General features: G+C 54.0%; 1 protein-coding gene across 2 annotated transcripts; it reads right to left on the reverse strand.

Annotated features, from left to right (window-relative positions):
• Window positions 1-13,818: 13,818 nt before the first annotated feature.
• On the reverse strand, window positions 13,819-17,731 carry AP5S1 (adaptor related protein complex 5 subunit sigma 1). 2 transcript variants are annotated; one of them, XM_062203916.1, is made up of 3 exons: window positions 17,563-17,731; window positions 16,045-16,236; window positions 13,819-14,833 (listed from the first exon to the last, which is right to left on the reverse strand). In XM_062203916.1, exons 2-3 carry the CDS (start codon window positions 16,218-16,220, stop codon window positions 14,407-14,409), a joined length of 603 nt encoding a protein of 200 aa, XP_062059900.1. In that variant the 5' UTR covers window positions 16,221-16,236; window positions 17,563-17,731; the 3' UTR covers window positions 13,819-14,406. The 2 variants fall into 2 exon arrangements, with proteins under 2 accessions (XP_062059900.1, XP_062059901.1); XM_062203917.1 differs by lacking the exon at window positions 17,563-17,731 and adding an exon at window positions 17,427-17,508.
• Between the last annotated feature and the right edge of the window lie 253 nt (window positions 17,732-17,984).

Raw genomic sequence — 17,984 nt, forward strand, 5'->3', positions numbered from 1 at the left:
TCCCGAGACCCACGAGAGATGGACAATGCCACGGGAGCAATGATGATGAATTAGAACAGATGATGCCTGGGGCCCATGAGAGACTCTGGAGATGTTAGGGTGGCACTAGGTGTGCACTGCAGGTGACATGGAGGTTCAAGAACTCACAGCTGAATAATAAGGGATGAACCAACTCTGTAAGGGGGAGGATTTGGAGCCACTCAGAAGGCAGAGAATACGAGTCACGTAGGTGAGCCCCGTGAGCCTCCCGGCCTGCCGGCTCTGCCCCTGGTTAGGTCAGACCATGTCTGAGCTGCAGAACTGCACGATACATGCTACCTCGCTGCAAATGAGAGATGAGTCTTCCGGAACTAATTTTTTTTTTCCCCTGGTGCTTTCTGAGATCTGCCGCATTAACAGGATTAGGGGTATGTGGAGAAGATAGGGATGGATAATAGGCAAAGGAAAGCTAACTAATGCACAGCGGGAATCCCTGAAGGGGAGAAAAACAGTGAAATGCAATAGTCACTTGAAGATCTACTTCAGCAAAGTGCTGCTAAGATAAAAAGGACTTCAGTCCACTCTTGAGAATTCACAACATCTTTGTACTACGAGATACATCCTAGAACATTACTGCAAGTTAAAGATAAGAAACCTTTGAGGAGTGAGCATTTGGCATAGTGGTTAAGATGCCAGCATCCCACGGGGCCAGCGTTGTGATGTAGTGGGTTGTGGCGTAGCAGGTTAAGCCACTGCCTGCAGCACTGGCATCCCATATGGGTGCTCTGAGTCCCAGCTGCTCCACTTCTGATCCAGCTCTCTGCTAATGTGCCTGGGAAAGCAGCAGGCGATGGCCCAAGTGCTTGGGCCCCTGTACCCATGTGGAAGACCCAGAAGAAGCTCCTGGCACCTGACTTTGGCTTGGCCCTGCCCTGGCTGCTGCAGCCAGTCGGGGAGTGAACCAGTGGATAGAGGATGTCTCCCTCTCTCTGTAACTCTGGTTTTCAAATAAATAAATCTCTAAAACAAATTAGCTGGGAAAAAAAAAAAAGATGCCAGCATTCCACAGTGGAGTAAATGGGTTTGAACCCCAGCTCTGGCTCCTGACTCCAGCTTCCTGTCAATGCAGACCCTGGGAGAAAGCGGTGACAGCTCAAGGAATTGGGTTCCTTCCATCCATGTGGATGACATGGATTGTTTCTGTCTCCTGGCTTAGGTCTCAGCCCAGCCGCAGCTATTATAGGTATGTGGGGAGTAAATCAGTGGGTGGAAACTTTCTCTGTGGGTCTTCTGTCTTTCAAAAACAAAAAACAGGGGGCTAGCATCGTGGTGTAACAGGTAAAGGCCACTGCCTATAATGCTGGCATACCATATGGAGCTGGATTGTGTCCCAGCTGCTCCACTTCTGATCCAGCTCACTGCTGATGGCCTAGGAAAAGCAGCAGAAGATGGCACAAGTGTTTGGGCCCCTGCCACCCACATGCATGTCGGGATGAAGCTCTTGGTTCCTGGCCCCAGCCCGGCCCAGCGCAGGCCATTGTGGCCAACTGGGGAGTGAACCAGAAGATAGAAGACTCTCTCTCTCTCTCTCTCTCTCTCTCTTTCTGTAGTTCTGCCTTTCAAATAATTAAATAAATCTCAAATAAAAAACAAAAACAAAAAACACTGGGGGTACTCAGGCAAAAGATGAAATATAAAGCCTTCAAAAAAGTTTTTTTCCCCTTTGGAATATACAGAAATTCAGAAATCCTACTCTCATGAAGTCATGCAAAAACAGGGAATCAGAAAGAAAAAAACTGAAGCGCTCTCTCCAGAAAACGTCAGTGTGAAAACAACACATGTTCAAACCCACAATACAGCTACAGCCAGGGTCAGAGGAAAACTCACAACTTAAAGACAAATATCAATGTTTTAAAGATGAAAAACAAGAGAACTGGCCAGTGCCGTGGCTCAATAGGCTAATCCTCCACGTGCAGCGCTGGCACCCCGGGTTCTAGTCCTGGTCGGGGTGCCGGATTCTGTCCCGGTTGCTCCTCTTCCAGCCCAGCTCTCTGCTATGGCCCGGGAAGGCAGTGGAGGATGGCCCAAGTGCTTGGGCCTGGCACCCCATGGGAGACCAGGAGAAGCACCTGGCTCCTGGCTTCAGATCAGCGCGGTGCACTGGCTGCAGCAGCCATTTGGGGGGTGAACCAACGGAAAAGGAAGACCTTTCTCTCTCTCTCTCTCTCTCTCTCTCTCACTGTCCACTCTGCCTGTCAAAAAAAAACAAAAAACAAAAAAAAACAAGAGAACTAAGCACCTTTAAAGAGTTATGGAGAAAACCACAGAACAAAGGAGGGAACTTGTGAAAAAAGCAGAAATGGATGCGTTAATGCTGTTTCCTTCCTTCTTAGATTGAGTGCTGGGTGCTTGAGTGACCCTTCTATCACGCTAAGAATCATTCTATAACTGCGAAGGAGTCCACAATCATTTTTAGCTCCATTAAGTGGGCCACCGCCTGTCCACACAATGATAAGAACAAAGCAGGGTAAGAACGCTGTCTCCACAGCACCGTGAGCAGGCCTCCGGCAGACCCTGGCAAGCAAAAGAAGCAAGTGCAGTTTCCTGCATCTCACAGGCGCCTGTCCGGTGAGGGGGTGAGGGGGTGAGGGCGCCGTGTGAGCCGGAAGCATATATTTGCATGCAAGAGACTGGAAAGGCACCTAGGACATCTGGAAAACATCCATGGGGGTGGTGGTGGGGTAGGTGGAGACAGAGCTGAGAAGTTTTTCGATGAAAATTTTTATCATTTTGATTTCTAAACCATGTGAATATATTACCTACTTGGAAAATAAATTTTAATTAAAAAAATAAATATGCTGGGGCTGGCACTGTGGTGTAGCAGGTAAAGCCGCCGCCTGCAGGGCTGGCATCCCATATGGGCGCCAGTTCGAGTCCCAGCCACTTCACTTCCAATTCGGCTCTCCGCTATGGCCTGGGAGAGCAGTGGAAAACGGCCCAAGTGCTTGGGCCCCTGCACCCGTGTGGGAGACCTGGGAAAAAGCTCCTGGTTCCTGGCTTCAGATTAGCCCAGCTCTGGCCATTGTGGACATTTGGGGAGTGAGCAAGAGGATAGAAGGTCTCTCTCTCTCTCTCTCTGCCTCTGCCTCTCTGTAATTCTGCCTTTCAAATAAATACATAAATCTTTTAAAAAATGCTAAAAAGACAACACTTGGCTCAGATGGACTCAGTCAATTCTAAACTTAAAAGAAAGAAATTATTACCAATTCTCTCGTTCTCTTCCAGAAGACAGAAGCAGAAGAAATGCTTCCTAATTCATTCTATGAGGCTAGCATTACCCTCACGCTGAAACTTGATGAAGACATTACAAGAAAATAAAACTACAGACCACTGTCTCTCACGAACACAGGAGGAATATTCTCAACATAACAGCAGCAAAGCAAACCCAACAATATATAAAAGGGATTATATGCCATGACCAACGCCAAATCACATGGTCCTATCAACAGATGCCAAAAAAGCATGTGGCAAAATCCAGCACCCATTTGCAATAAAAAGTTTCAACAAGCTAGGAACAGGCCTCCTACAACTTTTGTACTTCTACAAAAACGTACAGCAGACACGATGGTGAGGAACTGCTGGTGGACACGAGGGGTCTGTCCACTGGGGAGGCTGCCAAATACCAGACTCAGGCAGAGGGTGCTCAAAGGAAAGCTTTATATGTATTTATGAGAAGTAGAGGAGGCAGTGGGAAGTTACAGCTCCCAAAAAAAAAAACTCCTCCTGGAGGAGGAGTCTGCCAGGTTAGGGAAGTGGCTGGGATGCAGGAAAGGGGGTGCAGGAGAGCCCTCCCTATGCAAGCTATATCTCCGTGTATTGCGTGTTGAAAACTCCGACCAGCGTTCGCTCAGCAGTGGAAGGCACTGCTGGAGGTGCCTGCATCTCCTGTCAGTGGCTGGTTGGAGTCCCAGCTCCTCCGCTTCCAATCCAGCTTCCCGCTAACGCGTACCCTGGAGAGCTCATGCAGTCGGGTCCCTGTCACCCATGTGGGAGACCTGAATTGAATCCTGGGCTCCTGGCTTTGGCCTGACCCAGCCTTGTCTGTTGTAGGCATTTGGGGGAATGAACCAGCTGATGGAAGATCTCTCCCCTGTCTGTCTCTGTTGCTCTGCCTTACAAATAAACAAACAAAATAACAAAACCCTGGTTTCTTAGAGCGGTGCTCCTTCCTCCCTCCCTCCACCCCGGATCACGCTACCAGGTAAGCCCTCCTGGAATGTCATCTGAGAAAGAAGCTCTGATGAGTAAACCATTTCTGAGTGTTCACTGCTGTCCCTGTGACCCCCTGCCTGAATCCTGCACTCTGGATTACAAAATCCGCCGTCCCAAGACATTTCACTCCTCATTCTTGAAGGGCAAGGGAGGAAGGGCACTCCTTTGTAGCTACTTCCCACTGAACAGGGGTGCTGGGGTTCTCCCCGGCTGGAGGAGGGACCCTCACACTACAAGAGAAGGTCAGTCTTGGGGCGCCAGAAGTAGTCTGCAGAGGCTGTCCACAGCAGGCCGGGCATTCAGAAGTGGACTCGTCCATGCTGGTTTTGTTTGAAGAGCAGGTCAGGCCTGACCCTCGGCTCAGTATCTAACAGGAAGGGTCAAAGTAGGCTCAGGAGCTTCCTTCATACAGGTACACTGAATCCAAGGAGTCACATCTTATAATTTTCTCAATAAATTTTTACTTATTTTAATTTTATTTGAAAGGCAGAGAGACTTTCCATCTGCTGATTCACTCCCCAAATGCCCACAACAGTCCAGAGTGGGCCAGGCTGAAGCCGGGAGCCTGGAAATCGATCTGGGTCTCCTATGTAGGTAGAAGGGATCCAAGACTTTTTTTTTAAGATTTATTTTATTTATTTGGTAGGCAGAGTTACAGAGAGAGGTAGAGACAGAGAGAGGGGTCTTCCATCCACTGGTTCACTCCCCAGATGGCTGCAACGGCCAGAGCTGCGCCGATCCGAAGCCAGGAGCCAGGAGCTTCTTCTGGGTCTCCCACGTGGGTGCAGGGGCCCAAGGACTTGGGTCATCCTCTACTGCCTTCCCAGGAAACAGCAGAGAGCTGGATCAGAAGAGGAGCAGCCAGGACTAGAACCGGAGCCCATATGGGATGCCGGCGCTTCAGGCCAGAGCATTAACCTGCTGAGCCACAGCGCCAGCCTCAGAGCCAAGACTTTGAGCTGTCATCTGCTGCCTCCCAAGGTGCACATTAGCAGCAAGTTGGATTGGAATTGGAGGAGCTGGGATTTGAACCAGGCACTTTGATATGGACTGCGGGCATCCCAAGCAGCAGCTTAACCGCTATGCCAAATGCCTGTCCCCAAACCTTGTGACTTGAGGAAGAATGAATGCCTAGCAGAACCAGGACGGGTCCCATCCAGGCAGGGGACAGCAGATCCTGAGCAGGGCCCCAGTCTCCCTGCTCATACGGACAAAGCTTTACCTTGGCAAGTGGCAGTAAGCTCGAGTTTGCATATTGGTTGGGAGCCCTCACTATCTGTCCTGACTGTATTGTGTATTTACCGCTCTCTCTGGGTCCAAGGCTGGGCAGCTCGTGGGGCCACCACACTGGGAAAGGGTCCATACAGGAACCCAAACAGGCTCAGGCCCAATTTCTCCTGTGTGGCTACAGCTTAAGTGGATGGGGAAGACCTTTAACCATTTTTTCATGAGTTTCCTGGCAAAGTACAGCTAAAGTTGACTTTGGGATCTGACTGTTTCTTCCAGTGTCTCCCAGCAGCATCTAATCTCCAGCTTAGCCCTAAGGCCTGGGACATTCCGGCTGCCACCTTCAAAACAAAAGCCAACCCTTACTACCCTAGGCTGACCAAATCTTGAGATAATTTTTTTAAGCCCATTTTTAAAACTTTTGTTTGTTTGAAAGGCAGGCAGCAGAGATCTCCCATTCAGTGGCTCACTCCTCAAACACCCACAAGAACCAGAGCTGTACCAGGCCAAAGCTTGGTCTCCTAATGGGTGGTAGGGACTACTTGAGCCATCACCTGCTGCCTCCCAGGGTGTGCATTAGCAGGAAGCTGGAATTGGGCACTCTGGTGCGGGATGCAGGTGTTTCAAGTGGCATATCAACCGTGCTGTCAATCAGTCTTCCTGTGCACCTGCTGGAATACTTAGCACAGACTTGTAAGTGGGCGGGAAAGGTATCCCAGGTAACCGGGGAGTCTCCTGTGTCCCTGCGGCTTTGCAGCAGCATGGGTGGGGGGAACTCTTCCCTCCTGCTACTTCATCATCTCCTTTGTGGTGTCCTCTGCAGTGTTCAGTAGCTATTCCCTTTGATTCTTCTGCAGCCGGTAGCAGCCTGAGAATTTCCTTACTATCTATAATCTCTCTGTTGCAAGCATTTAAGATCCCTCTCTCTTTCCAGTTGGCTCCATGAGCATGGGCACTGGGAAGGCACACCTGGAGGCAGCAGAAAGGCTTTCCTATTCACAGCTCTGCTTCCCCAGTCAGGGCTGTTCTTCCTGCCTTTTGTGCAGATGTCCCAGGAGAGAGATGCTTAACTTCAGCCGCTCCGTGTAAAGACAGTTGTGTACCCTGCCCTCTGCTGACCGCTTACCCCAATGCTGCCGCCATCTGTACCACGCCCCACCCACCCTGTTTCCTCTGCTTAGGCAGAGGTTTGCTTCTGAGATCTTTCCTACTTGAAGCGGTCCCAGGCTAGCGGGTCCTGAGGAGCTGGCGGCCCTGCGACAGGGTTCAAGGTACCCAGCCGAGAGGCCTGATCCTGCAGCATCTGACAACCAGTCCACCAAGGGCGCCCTTTTGTTTCCAGAATGTTTGCCACCTGCTGTGGGGCCCAAACAGTTAGGGGTTGTCCCATAGTTTTTCCGCTTCCCCAAGCAGCAAACAGGTGGCTGCAACTGCCCACAAGCAGGGTGGCCACCCCCGGCGACTGTTATCAACTGTCCAGAAAAATAAGCCGCCACTCATTTTAATGGTCCCAACATCTGCATTAGGACCCCACTGCGATCCCGTCTAGATCAGGGAGTCCCATGGTGGGGCACTCAGCAGGAGCTCCTCCAGCACCCCACTCCCCAACCCCCAAGCCCGATGCCATGCCTTGTTTATCCCATTCAAAAGGGTTGCTTTCCTCTCCTTGTAACTTGTCATAGAGAGGGCTGGCTGGGGGCTCAATTCCAGCAGGCACCGGCCATTCCCAGGAGTCCTCAGAATTGTTTCCGGGTCTTGGACACAGCCTGGTGACAGATCGCCAATCTGTGGTCTTGGGGGTAGGCTCTGTGGTCCCTGGGATACCTCAAACCCTAATCACTTCTCAGCCTCTGTAGAAACGTGTGCCTCTTCATCTTGCCTGACATCCCCACTCTGCCAGACACTTCAAGGCCTGAGTGGTGTTGCTCTCATTCAGTGCCCCTTGGGGGCTAGTGATAAGAACATCATCCCCACATTGTAAGACTGTTCTTTCCAGGGCTGGCAAAGTGGCATTGCAGGTTAAGCCACCACCTGTGATGCCAACATCCCTATGGGCACCAGTTCGAGTCCTGGCTGCTCCACTTCTGATCCAGCTCCCTGCTAATGCACCTGGGAAAGCTGTGGAGGCTGGTCCAAGTGCTTGGATCCCTGTACCCATGCAGGAGACCTGGCTTTGGTCTGCCCAGCCCCAGCCATTGCAGCCATTTAGGGAGTGAACCAGTGGATGGACGAGCTCTTTGTGTGTCTCTCCCTCCCTGTAACTGACTTTCAAATAAATAAATCTTAAGAAAAAAAAAAAAAAAGAATGTTCCTTCCTTTAATTGTATCCCGCTTGGATCACTACCCAAAATCTCAAAATTGTAAAAGAATTTTAAAATTCTTATGGTGGAACAGGCCAACAATACTGCTATTTCTGGTGATTTGGGGGATTATCCCACTGAAAGGCAAATAGTTCTTGGGACTCAGAGTCCAAGGGGATGTAAAAGAATATATCCTTTAAATCTAAGATGGTATAGAGGTGGGCACTTTGGCACAGCAGGTAAACCATCACTTCGGATGCCTGCATCCCACAGAAGGCCAAGGTTCCAGTCCTGCTTGTACTGTCAGCCCAGCATCCACTAAGACACACTCTGGAAGGCACAGGCAATGGCTAAAGCACCTGAGGTCACTGACACCCACGTGGGAAGCCTGGAGAGACCTCCTGGCTTCTGGCTTCAGCCTGGTCCAGCCCTAGCTATTGTGGGCATTTAAGGAGGGAACCAGAGAAAAGAAGATTCTCTGTCTCTGTCTCCCTCTCTCTCTGTCTCCCCTTCTTTCTTATAAATTAAAATAAATACATTCTTTTAAAAAGACAATATAGGGGCCAGCGCTGTGGTGCAGTGGGTTAAATCCCTGGCCTGAAGCGCTGGCATCCCATATGGACACCGATTCTTGTCCCAGCTGCTCCTCTTCCAATCCAGCTCTATGCTATGGCCTGGGATAGCAGTAGAAGATGGCCCAAGTCCTTGGGCCCCTGCACCCACGTGGGAGACCAGGAAGAAGCTCCTATCTCCTGGCTTTAGAACAGCTCAGCTCTGGCTGTTGTGGTTATCTGGGGAGTGAACCAGTGGATGGAAGACCTCTCTCCCTGTCTCTACTTCTCTCTGTAACTCTGTCTTTCAAATAAATAAAATAAATCTTAAAAAAAAAAAAAAAGAGAGAGAGAGAGAGAGAGAGAGAAGGGCCGGCACCATGGCTCACTTGGCTAATCCTGCGGTGCTGGCATCTCATATGAGCGCAGAGTTCTAGTCCCGGTTGCTCCTCTTCCAGTCCAGCTCTCTGCTGTGGCCCAGGAGGGCAGTGGAGGATGGGCCAAGCACTCGGGCCCCTGCACCCACATGGGAGACCAGGAAGAAGCACCAGCCTCCTGACTTCGGATTGCTGCAGCGCTGGCCATAGTGGCCATTTGGGGAGTGAACCAACGGAAGGAAGACCTTTCTCTCTTTCTCTCCCTGTCTATAACTCTACCTATCAAATAAAATAAATAAATTTAAAGATAGTATAATTCTTGCTATCTCTGGCAAACTGGCCAGAAGACTGTAGGGTTTGGGTATTATGGGATGAATGTCCTAAATCGCTTCCTTCAAAGTCCTCAAATGTTATACAAATCTGTATTTATCAGACTTGTGTTTGTTTTGTTTTTTTGGTTTTTTTTTTAAGATTTATGTCTTTATTGGGAAGGCAGAGTGACATAGAAAGTGTAAGAGAAAGAGAGAGACATATTCCATCTGATGGTTCACTCACCAAACAACAGCTGGGGCTTGGCCAGAACAAAGCCAGGAGCCAGGAACTCCACCAAGGTCTCTCACGAGGATAACAGGAGCCCAGTACTTGGGCCATAAGCTGCAGCCTCGCAGGTTGTGCGTTAGCAGGAAACTGCATTGGAAGCATGGAGTAATGGGGACTTGAACAAGGCACTCAGATGCGGCATGCGAGAGTCCAAGCGGCAGTTTAAGCTGCTGCACAAGAACACCCGCCCCAGCCTGGTGTTTCTTAACAGGTAGGTCAGAGCTGTTACAAGGATATCTACAGGGCCTAACCAACCCCTGACTCAGGAGTCTGTTTAAAAGTAAGATTCCAGGAGCCGGCACAGCTGCCCCACTTCCGATCCAGCTCTCTGCTACAGCCTGGGAAAGCAGCGGAGGAGGCCCAAGTGCTTGGGCCCCTGCACCTGCGTGGGAGACCGAGAAGAAGCTCCTCAGCTCTGGCTGTTGCGGTCACTTGGGGAGTGAACCAGCAGATAGAAGACCTCTCTCTGGCTGTATCTCTCTCTGTGACTCTCTCAAATAAATAAAATAAATATTTTTTAAAAAGTAAGATTCTCGTTAGTGCTTGGGTCTCAGAGGACACTGCCTGATCCTGGGCCATGATCGGTCTGCTTTAGGATCCTCATTGACAGCTTGTCCCAACTTACCCTGGGCCCATACTTCTGGATTAACCTGAGCTAAAATACCTCCTGGACTCTTACGTGCCTCATGGAAGAGAGCCAAAAGTTCTTCCCCTTGGCTCCATGGAACTTCCACTCCTACTTGATTTTGACTCAAATACATAGTAGCACCTAAATTAATTAGCAGGTCTCTTCCCAAGAGTGGGCTCGGACTCTCAAGAACAAATAGAAATGAGGGAGTCCGGCCGGCGCCGTGGCTCAACAGGCTAATCCTCCGCCTTGCGGCGCCGGCACACCGGGTTCTAGTCCCGGTCGGGGTGCCGGATTCTGTCCCGGTTGCCCCTCTTCCAGACCAGCTCTCTGCTGTGGCCCGGGAGCTCAGTGGAGGATGGCCCAAGTGCTTGGGCCCCTGCACCTGCATGGGAGACTGGGAAGAAACACCTGGCTCCTGGCTTCGGATTGGAACAGTGCGGGCCATGGTGGCCATTAGGGGAGTGAACCAATGGAAGGAAGACCTTCCTCTCTGTCTCTCTCTCTCTCACTGTCTATGACTCTACCTGTCAAATTAAAAAAAAAAAAAAAGAGAGAGAGAGAGAAAGAAAGATGAGGGGAGGGGAGGGGAGGGGAGAGGAGGAGAGGGGAGAGGAGAGGAGAGGAGAGGAGAGGAGGGGAGGGGAGGGGAGGGGAGGATGGAAAGGTGGAGTTCCTTAAAGAAATGGCCTGAGAAGCAGTGAGCCAGGGCTTTTACAGCAAGGGTTGGGGGTACATCCAAAGGTGCAGAAAAGGGGGACAGGAGGCTCCTTCCTGTTCAGGCAACCAGCACCTCTACACTGGATGTTCAGGACTCTGGCTCAGACCCGTGTCTTGCAGCTGTCTAAGCTGCCTGGTGCTCTGGCCCGCTCCGAGTACAACACTGAAAGACACTGGCATCCCGTATCAGAGCATGGGTTCCAGCCCCAGCTGCTCTGCTTCAGATCTAGCTTCCTGCTAATGTACCTTGGAAGGCAGCCGCAGGTGACCCAAGTGTTAGGCCCTTGCCATTCACATAGGAGACTGGGATGGAGTTCCGGGCTCCTGGTTTCAGCCTTGCCCACCTCTGGCTATTGCAACAATTTGGGAAGTATATTAGTGGATGGGAGGTCTCTCTCTCTCTCTCTCTGACATCTGTTAGTCTTTCAAATAAATAAATAAATAATCATTTTAAAGAAATGAAGCTTGGCGCTGCCGTAGCTCAACAGGCTAATCCTCCGCCTACGGTGCCGGCACACCAGGTTCTAGTCCCAGTCGGGGCGTCAGATTCTGTCCCGGTTGCCCCTCTTCCAGGCCAGCTCTCTGCTGTGGCCCAGGAGTGCAGTGGAGGATGGCCCAAGTCCTTGGGCCCTGCACCCCATGGGAGACCGGGAGAAGCACCTGGCTCCTGGCTTTGGATCAGCGCGGTGCACCGGCTGTAGCGCGCTGGCCGCGGCGGCCATTGGAGGGTGAACCAACGGCAAAGGAAGACCTTTCTCTCTGTCTCTCACTGTCCACTCTGCCTGTCAAAAAAAAAAGAAAAAGAAAAAAGAAAAAAAGAAAAGAAAAAGAAATGAAGCTTAGGGGGCTGGTGTTGTGGGATAGTGGGTTAAACCACCACCTTCAGTGCTGGCACCCCATATGGGTACTGGTTTAAGTCCTGGCTGCTCCACTTGCAAACCAGCTCCCTGCTAATGGGCCTGAGAAAGCAGTGGGTGATGGCCCAACTGTTTGGGCCCCTGCACCCATATGGGAGACCAAGAAGCTCCAGGTTTTGGCTTGGCACAGCCCCAACCCCAGCCGTTGCAGACATCTGAGGAGTGAACCAGCAAATGGAAGATCTCTGTCTCTCCCCCCCTCTCTCTGTAACTCTGCCTTTTCAAGTAAATACAATATTTTTCAAATGTTTTTAAAGAAAAAAACGGTCTATTTTTTAAAAGAAAAACAGCCACTTTAATTGCAGTCCTGGACCCGCAGGGCCTTGATGAAATGGGCTGCTAAGTGCTGCCTCTGATAGCAGATGTGTTCACTACACTAAAGTACAAGAAGCATCGCTGCAAAGATGGAGCCCGGGGGGTGCTGGGCAGCAGGCTGCTACAGGGTTAGGAACCACCACCCTGGCCTGAGGGAGACGGGGCCCCCACACTTCCAGCGAGGCCAGCACCTGGCCAGAAACCTGGGACTTCCTCCTCTCAGGTGAGCTTCCTGTCCCAGGCCCCCTCCCCTCCTACCATCTCCCTGTTGTCCCAAGAGTGCTCACCGAGATCCTTTGGCATCGATAGCAGCCTTTAAAATCTCTAGTTCTCTCTGAAGGCTGAGGGGCACGTGGCTTGCTGAGACTTCCTGGGTCAGGGAAGAGGAGCGGGAGGAGTCAAATGGAAGGCCGCTTCTGCCAAAGTTTTAGGTGTAGACCTCAGTCCTGCCTCCGTCACTAGGCCTTCCTCACTAGGGTGTCCCCTCTTCCTCCTCTGGATGCGACAGCACTTTCAACCCAGTGGTGCTTGAACCACAGTGCTGTGCAGTCATCTGGCCTAGCTTGGTCCCTCCTGGTGCCCTGGGGACACCTCTGTGGCCAGCGTAGCACCTTGCAGAGTGGCACAGCTGAAGCAAGCAACAGAAAGTTGTCAATCGTGGTGAAACCTGGCAAGAGGTGCTGGGTCAAAAGTGGGAGCGTGCAGAAAGGGTTCTGGGTGAGGCCATGGGCTTCAGGAAACTCTGGTGCTAACAACAGGAAGCAGGGTCACCGTGGCCCAGGGGCGTGGCCTCGGTCTTTGCCGTTCTCTTGCCATGTCTCTTCCACCAGATGCGAACCAAGGTCACCAACCACACCCAACACCCTGCTTCCGGGAAGCAGAGTCTCAACATCTTCCTGAAGTTCAGTTTAAGAAATACAAAGAATTCGGGCCAGGCAAGCTTGAGCCTTCCACCCTGGCCCAGGTAGGGAAAGGCAGCCCCGGCAGAGCAGGCCAGACAGGGCAGGAAGTCCCTACTGGGGCCTCTGGGAACTTTTGGTAGCGTGGCCATACATACAGAGGTCCACACAGGGCTTCAAGGTCAGAGGGCTATTTATGGCATCCCAAGACAGAGGCGGTGTCCTCCACCCACTGACAGCTACTGGTGGCAGAGGACTAGCATGACTGGTGGCCCTGTCTGCAAGTTCAGAAGAGCCAATCAGCTAAGTGGGCCTGGGTGTGGTCACCCGGGATGCCAAAGGGCAGGTGATGAACAGCAAGCCTGAGGCTGAGCCAACACCTGCCCTCTGATCTGCCCTGCCCATGCCAAGAAAGGCCCACCTGTCCTGGCAACGGATGAAAGTGGATAGAAACTAAGGGTTTTCCACTGAATGATTTTAAGCCACCATGTAAAGCTGCTGATTAAAGACCCCCAACTAGTCTTTGGTGCCCCACCCATGACCCTTTGGTCAGGCTGCAGGCCCAGCTCCCACTGCCTGAGAGCTTTATCTGGGGAAACAGCGAGCCAGGGAGTTCACGCACCCTGGATCAACCCACAATCACTGTCAAACAGAGCGGGGAGACAAATACCCACAGCCCCTCGGCCCCCCGATGAGGCTGCCCAGAGGTGACTGTTGTATACCCGCCCCTCCCATAGTCCTAACGGGCCTGATGACACTCCTGTGGGGCCAGTCCCCTTCTTGGGATCACCTCCCACCCAGCCACCTTCATCTGAGGCTCTGTTTCTCAGGGATCCATACCAACCTGTGATATAGCCCAGAAGAGGAAGCGAAGGCCACCATACGAAGGAGGCGTACAAGGAGACAGAGGCCTCCGGAGAAACCTCCCAGGGGAATCTTGGACCAAACAGGGGCAGACACCCAGGTGGGGCCACCCAGAGAGGCGTTCACTCACACAGCAGACTACGTTTGTCAACATCACAGAAAGACAGGGTGAGATCACACCGCCAGTGCCTTTAATTCAACGTGAGAACGGCAGCGCCATGCGGGCCACACTCCTCACGTTCCCTGAGGGGCACCTTCACTCCCCGCAGAGAAAGTCCACGCTGTGTCAGCTCTGGATGGCCCCACAGGCATGGGCTGGATGCCTTGCTAACAGTGGTGGGTGGGACACGGAGCAGGCCCTAGCCAACCAAACCCTTGTTGATGACACAGCCTGAGTGGGCCCAAGGGTCTCTGAGACCCCTTTTGTGCTGTGATGGTGAAGTTCTGGGCAGTACCTCAGGTCCCCAACACGAGCAGCTGGCAGGGCTGGAGAAAGGCATAGTCAAGGCCCAGCTTGGCCAACACAATGCAGCAGGCTGAACGGACCACCGGGCAGCTGTTCTGTGACCCCACTCCCCCAGGGAAGGGTGCAACAGCTCCCTCTGTCCTCTGTCCAGCTCCCTGGCCTGTCCTGTCCAGTTGTCACAGGTAAGGCTGGAGCTGGGAGAAGGCTGGGCAGGTGGCAGATGCTAAGCTTCACCTGGCTGTGCGCCCAACCTCTGCCCTCCCTCCCGGGAAGCCCCATCCCAGTGCGGGGTCAGCGGGGCCAGGAAGCACTGAATTCTTTCTCCAGAACCTGCACGAACTGGTCGTTGAGGAAGAGCAGCTGCCCGTGGGGCAGGAAGCGGGTGAGGATGCCCTCAATGCGGTCAGCCCGCAGTAGGAGGTTGGTGCCAGGGGCCAGCAGCCGCAGGTGGTCGAGGAGGAGGCGTGCCAGCAGCCGGAGCGTGCTCTCAGCCAGCAGCAGGTTGTCGTGGGTGTCCAGCACCAGGGCAAAACCTAGAGAGAGGACACCTAGCCACAGCACTGTCCGCGGCTCCCGGAAGGGGTCCCCTGCTGCCAGGCGGAAGGCCCCATATGGGGCCTCCTGTAGGGGCACTGGCTCATCAGAGGCTGGGGGCTGCAGGTCCACGGTGGGCCGGCCAGACGCCTGCAGCTGCAGTCGGCACATTGATTCCACCTGCCTGGGGAGAGCACGCAGGTCAGGCTGGAGGTGACGAGGCTGGCAGCCCACACACCAACTTCGGTCATGCTCACCACCACCCCCGTGGCTAAGAGCTGCCATAGTCTCTGTAGCTCAGGAGAGGCTGAGGCCCAAAGAGACTGAGAGACCTTCCCAGGGCCCCAGAGCCAGGATGTGAAACCTGGGTGGGAATCCAGGCCCCAGCTGCCAAGCGCCGAACCACCTCACTCCCCTCATGGCCAAGAGAAGGCAGGTTCTGAACACAGCCGGAAACAGGTGCCAGGGTCAGCCCGCCCCACCTGCGTCCCAGGGGTCTCCGAGACAGAAAGGAGAGCAGCAGCAAGCAGGCTAAATCCATTGCCCAACCTCTCCTCCTTGTCCCCTCCCACAACCTTCTCCCAACGACAGGAAACCGCCATGGCTTCTGAAAGCTGCTGCGAGCCTCCCCTGAAACGCCTTCCAGCGTGGGTCGTGCGCTAGCTGGTTTCAAAGGCACCTGACTATGTCGTGGGAAAGACCAGCGGGCCAAGGAGGCCAGGGAATGGCAGGAGCTGCCAAAGGGTTGCCCCAGAGTGGAGATTCCCCTCCCAGAAGGCAGAGGGAGCCAGGAGACTTGGGCATCTGCTAGATCCATCCGGATCTGGGCTGGGCCAATCCAGTGCTAGTCGCTGTCATTTGGAATAGCATTTCTATGAGCTGGGTCCCAGGCTTTCAGGAGGCCCCGAGTATACAGAGCCCCATATACTACACATTCTCTCTCTTCCTTATTCATTTCATAAGGCTTACAGGCACACCAAAGGCCCTGATAAGTCCTGCATGGCAAAGTGTCTGCCTGTCTACATTCAAATCTCAGTTCTGCCAATGTGGGGCTGTAACTCTAGGCAGTTAGGTTTCTTAAACACTATGTACCTCAGCTTAATCTGTGTGATGGGAAAACAACCACTTACCCAAGAATCCACAAATATTAAATGAGCTACTACACACGGACTGCTGAGAACATGAATGCCCAGCACCGACTTAACAGGCTCAGTCCATGCTAACTCACATTAATAGCACTATGATTTCTTTAACCCCTTTTTGCATAACATAACCCACGGCATCCCACTCAGAAATGCCACTCTAACGCGTGGATCCGCAGGGCTCCCCAGCCCAGAGCAGCTAGCACAACTGGGCACGCGTTCCCTGAAGGCTTGGGCGTGGGCGGACCGTTACCTGGCCACAGTCAAGATCTGCTCCTTGCGGAGGAGCCTGTCCCTCTCCGCCTGATGTGGCCTGGGGTCATCTGGCGACTTCTCAGCACCAAAGACGCAGGAGTAGAGCACTCGGCAAAAGCTCGTGTCCTCGGCATGTGGGGCCCTCAAGGTGTGGATGAGGAAGGCGTGGACCATGACTCCAGGGCAGCGGCTACAGGGAAGCCAGAGACCTCGGTGAGGTGGGAGGGGAAGCCCAGCTTGGGCAGGACCCAGGGGCAGCCTCTGGGCTCTCAGGTGCGGGGGTGAGCACGCAGGCTGGGCTGGTAGGTGGGGCCTCTCACCCTCCCAGCCCAGCTGGGACACCCCATACCCCCCCACCCCAAACAGGGGCTTCCGGGCAACCTCACAGAGCTGGGTGGGGAAGAAACCTCCGAACCCAATGCATCAGGATCCTGGGCGGGGAGGAAAACCCAGGGGAGCGGGGGGTGGGGTGGGGTGGTGGGGTGTGTGTGTGTGTGTGTGGCCCCAGACCCAAGCAGAGGAAAGAGACCACCCCGCTCCCCCGCCGGCCGCCGGCTGAACGCAACGCCTGCTCCTGCGCCGGATCCCGAACCAAGAGCGGGGTAACCTCCCGCGAGGCATCATCATGACGGCTGGCTGGCTGCGGGTCAGAAGACAGCTACCAGGCTCTGAACGGGGGCGCGGCCCTCGCTTACACAAAACACCCCCGGATGCGCCTTCAAGTACAGAGGTAAAGGGGCATCGTGCCTGCAACTCCCCGACACGGCACAGAGAGAAGCGAGAAGACGATACAGAAAGCGGGGCAGGAGATGCCAACACCGGGGGAAACTCATCGAAGGGCATACAGCACTGTTACAACTGACAGCCGTGGCCGGCACCGCGGCTCACTAGGCTAATCCTCCGCCTGCGGCGCCGGCACACCGGGTTCTAGTCCCGGTCGGGGCGCCGGATTCTGTCCCAGTTGCCCCCCTTCCAGGCCAGCTCTCCGCTGTGGCCCGGGAAGGCAGTGGAGGATGGCCCAAGTGCTTGGGCCCTGCACCTGCATGGGAGACCAGGAGAAGCACCTGGCTCCTGGCTTCGGATCAGCGCGGTGCGCCGGCCGCGGCGGCCATTGGAGGGTGAACCAACGGCAAAGGAAGACCTTTCTGTCTCTTTCTCTCACTGTCCACTCTGCCTGTCATAAATAAATAAAAAATTAAAAAAAAAAAACAACAAAACCTGACAGCCGTAAGGGCATCTGGCTGGCCCCGCGGCCTGCCTGGGGGACAACGGACAGCGCGCACACAGTTCGGAGTAAGGGCTAAGCAGACTGTCTACAGTGGCCCAGCAGGATGGTTCGCGAAGCAGCTCTGAGAAGTGCAGCCCGCGCCCGGTGCCGACCTGCCGTGACTCTCCAGCCACACGCACGGCGCGTCATCAGCCCGCGCCACGAGAAACCGTGGCGGCGAAGACCCCTTACGTCACCGCCTCCCGCAGCCCTGCGTCGCAGTGCACTTCGGGGGTTGTAGTTCCTTACTCCTGTCAGGCAGGCGGGGCACCCCGTCCTGAGTGTGCTGCCCCTGTCGCCGCGGGCTGCTGTCGTCGAGGCGTCGCACTCCGGCTGCCTTCCAAGCCCGCAGACTTCCAACTCTCCGCTTTCCTCAGCGGCCGGAACACAATGGCGGCACGCGCACGCGCGCGCGGCCCGTGAGCGCCTGCGCGCGACGCAGAGCGGAGTGGGTGGGTCCTGACGCGGCGCGCGCGCGGCGCCGGGAGCCGGACCGGACGTTGAACTCCGACGCCTGGACCTGGCGCACGGGCAGGCTTGGGCGTCGGAGCCAGGATTTCCTGCTCCGAGTTCCCTGCCGGGGCACTCTCGCGGCTCCCGGTGTGGGCACGCGGACCTCAGGCCGGCGATCTCCGCCCGCTAGAGGGCGCCGCCGGGCACGTGGACTTTGT

This window comes from Lepus europaeus, chromosome 10 (assembly GCF_033115175.1).
Source record: "Lepus europaeus isolate LE1 chromosome 10, mLepTim1.pri, whole genome shotgun sequence".
Taxonomy (NCBI): domain Eukaryota; kingdom Metazoa; phylum Chordata; class Mammalia; order Lagomorpha; family Leporidae; genus Lepus; species Lepus europaeus.

Excerpts from the sequence above, each read along its gene's own strand:
- AP5S1 (XM_062203916.1), bottom strand. The coding sequence starts at position 16,220 with ATGGTCCACGCCTTCCTCATCCACACCTTGAGGGCCCCACATGCCGAG. Across the intron at positions 14,834-16,044 it reads CAGATCTTGACTGTGGCCAG|GCAGGTGGAATCAATGTGCC; the intron begins GTAACGGTCCGC and ends TGCTCTCCCCAG.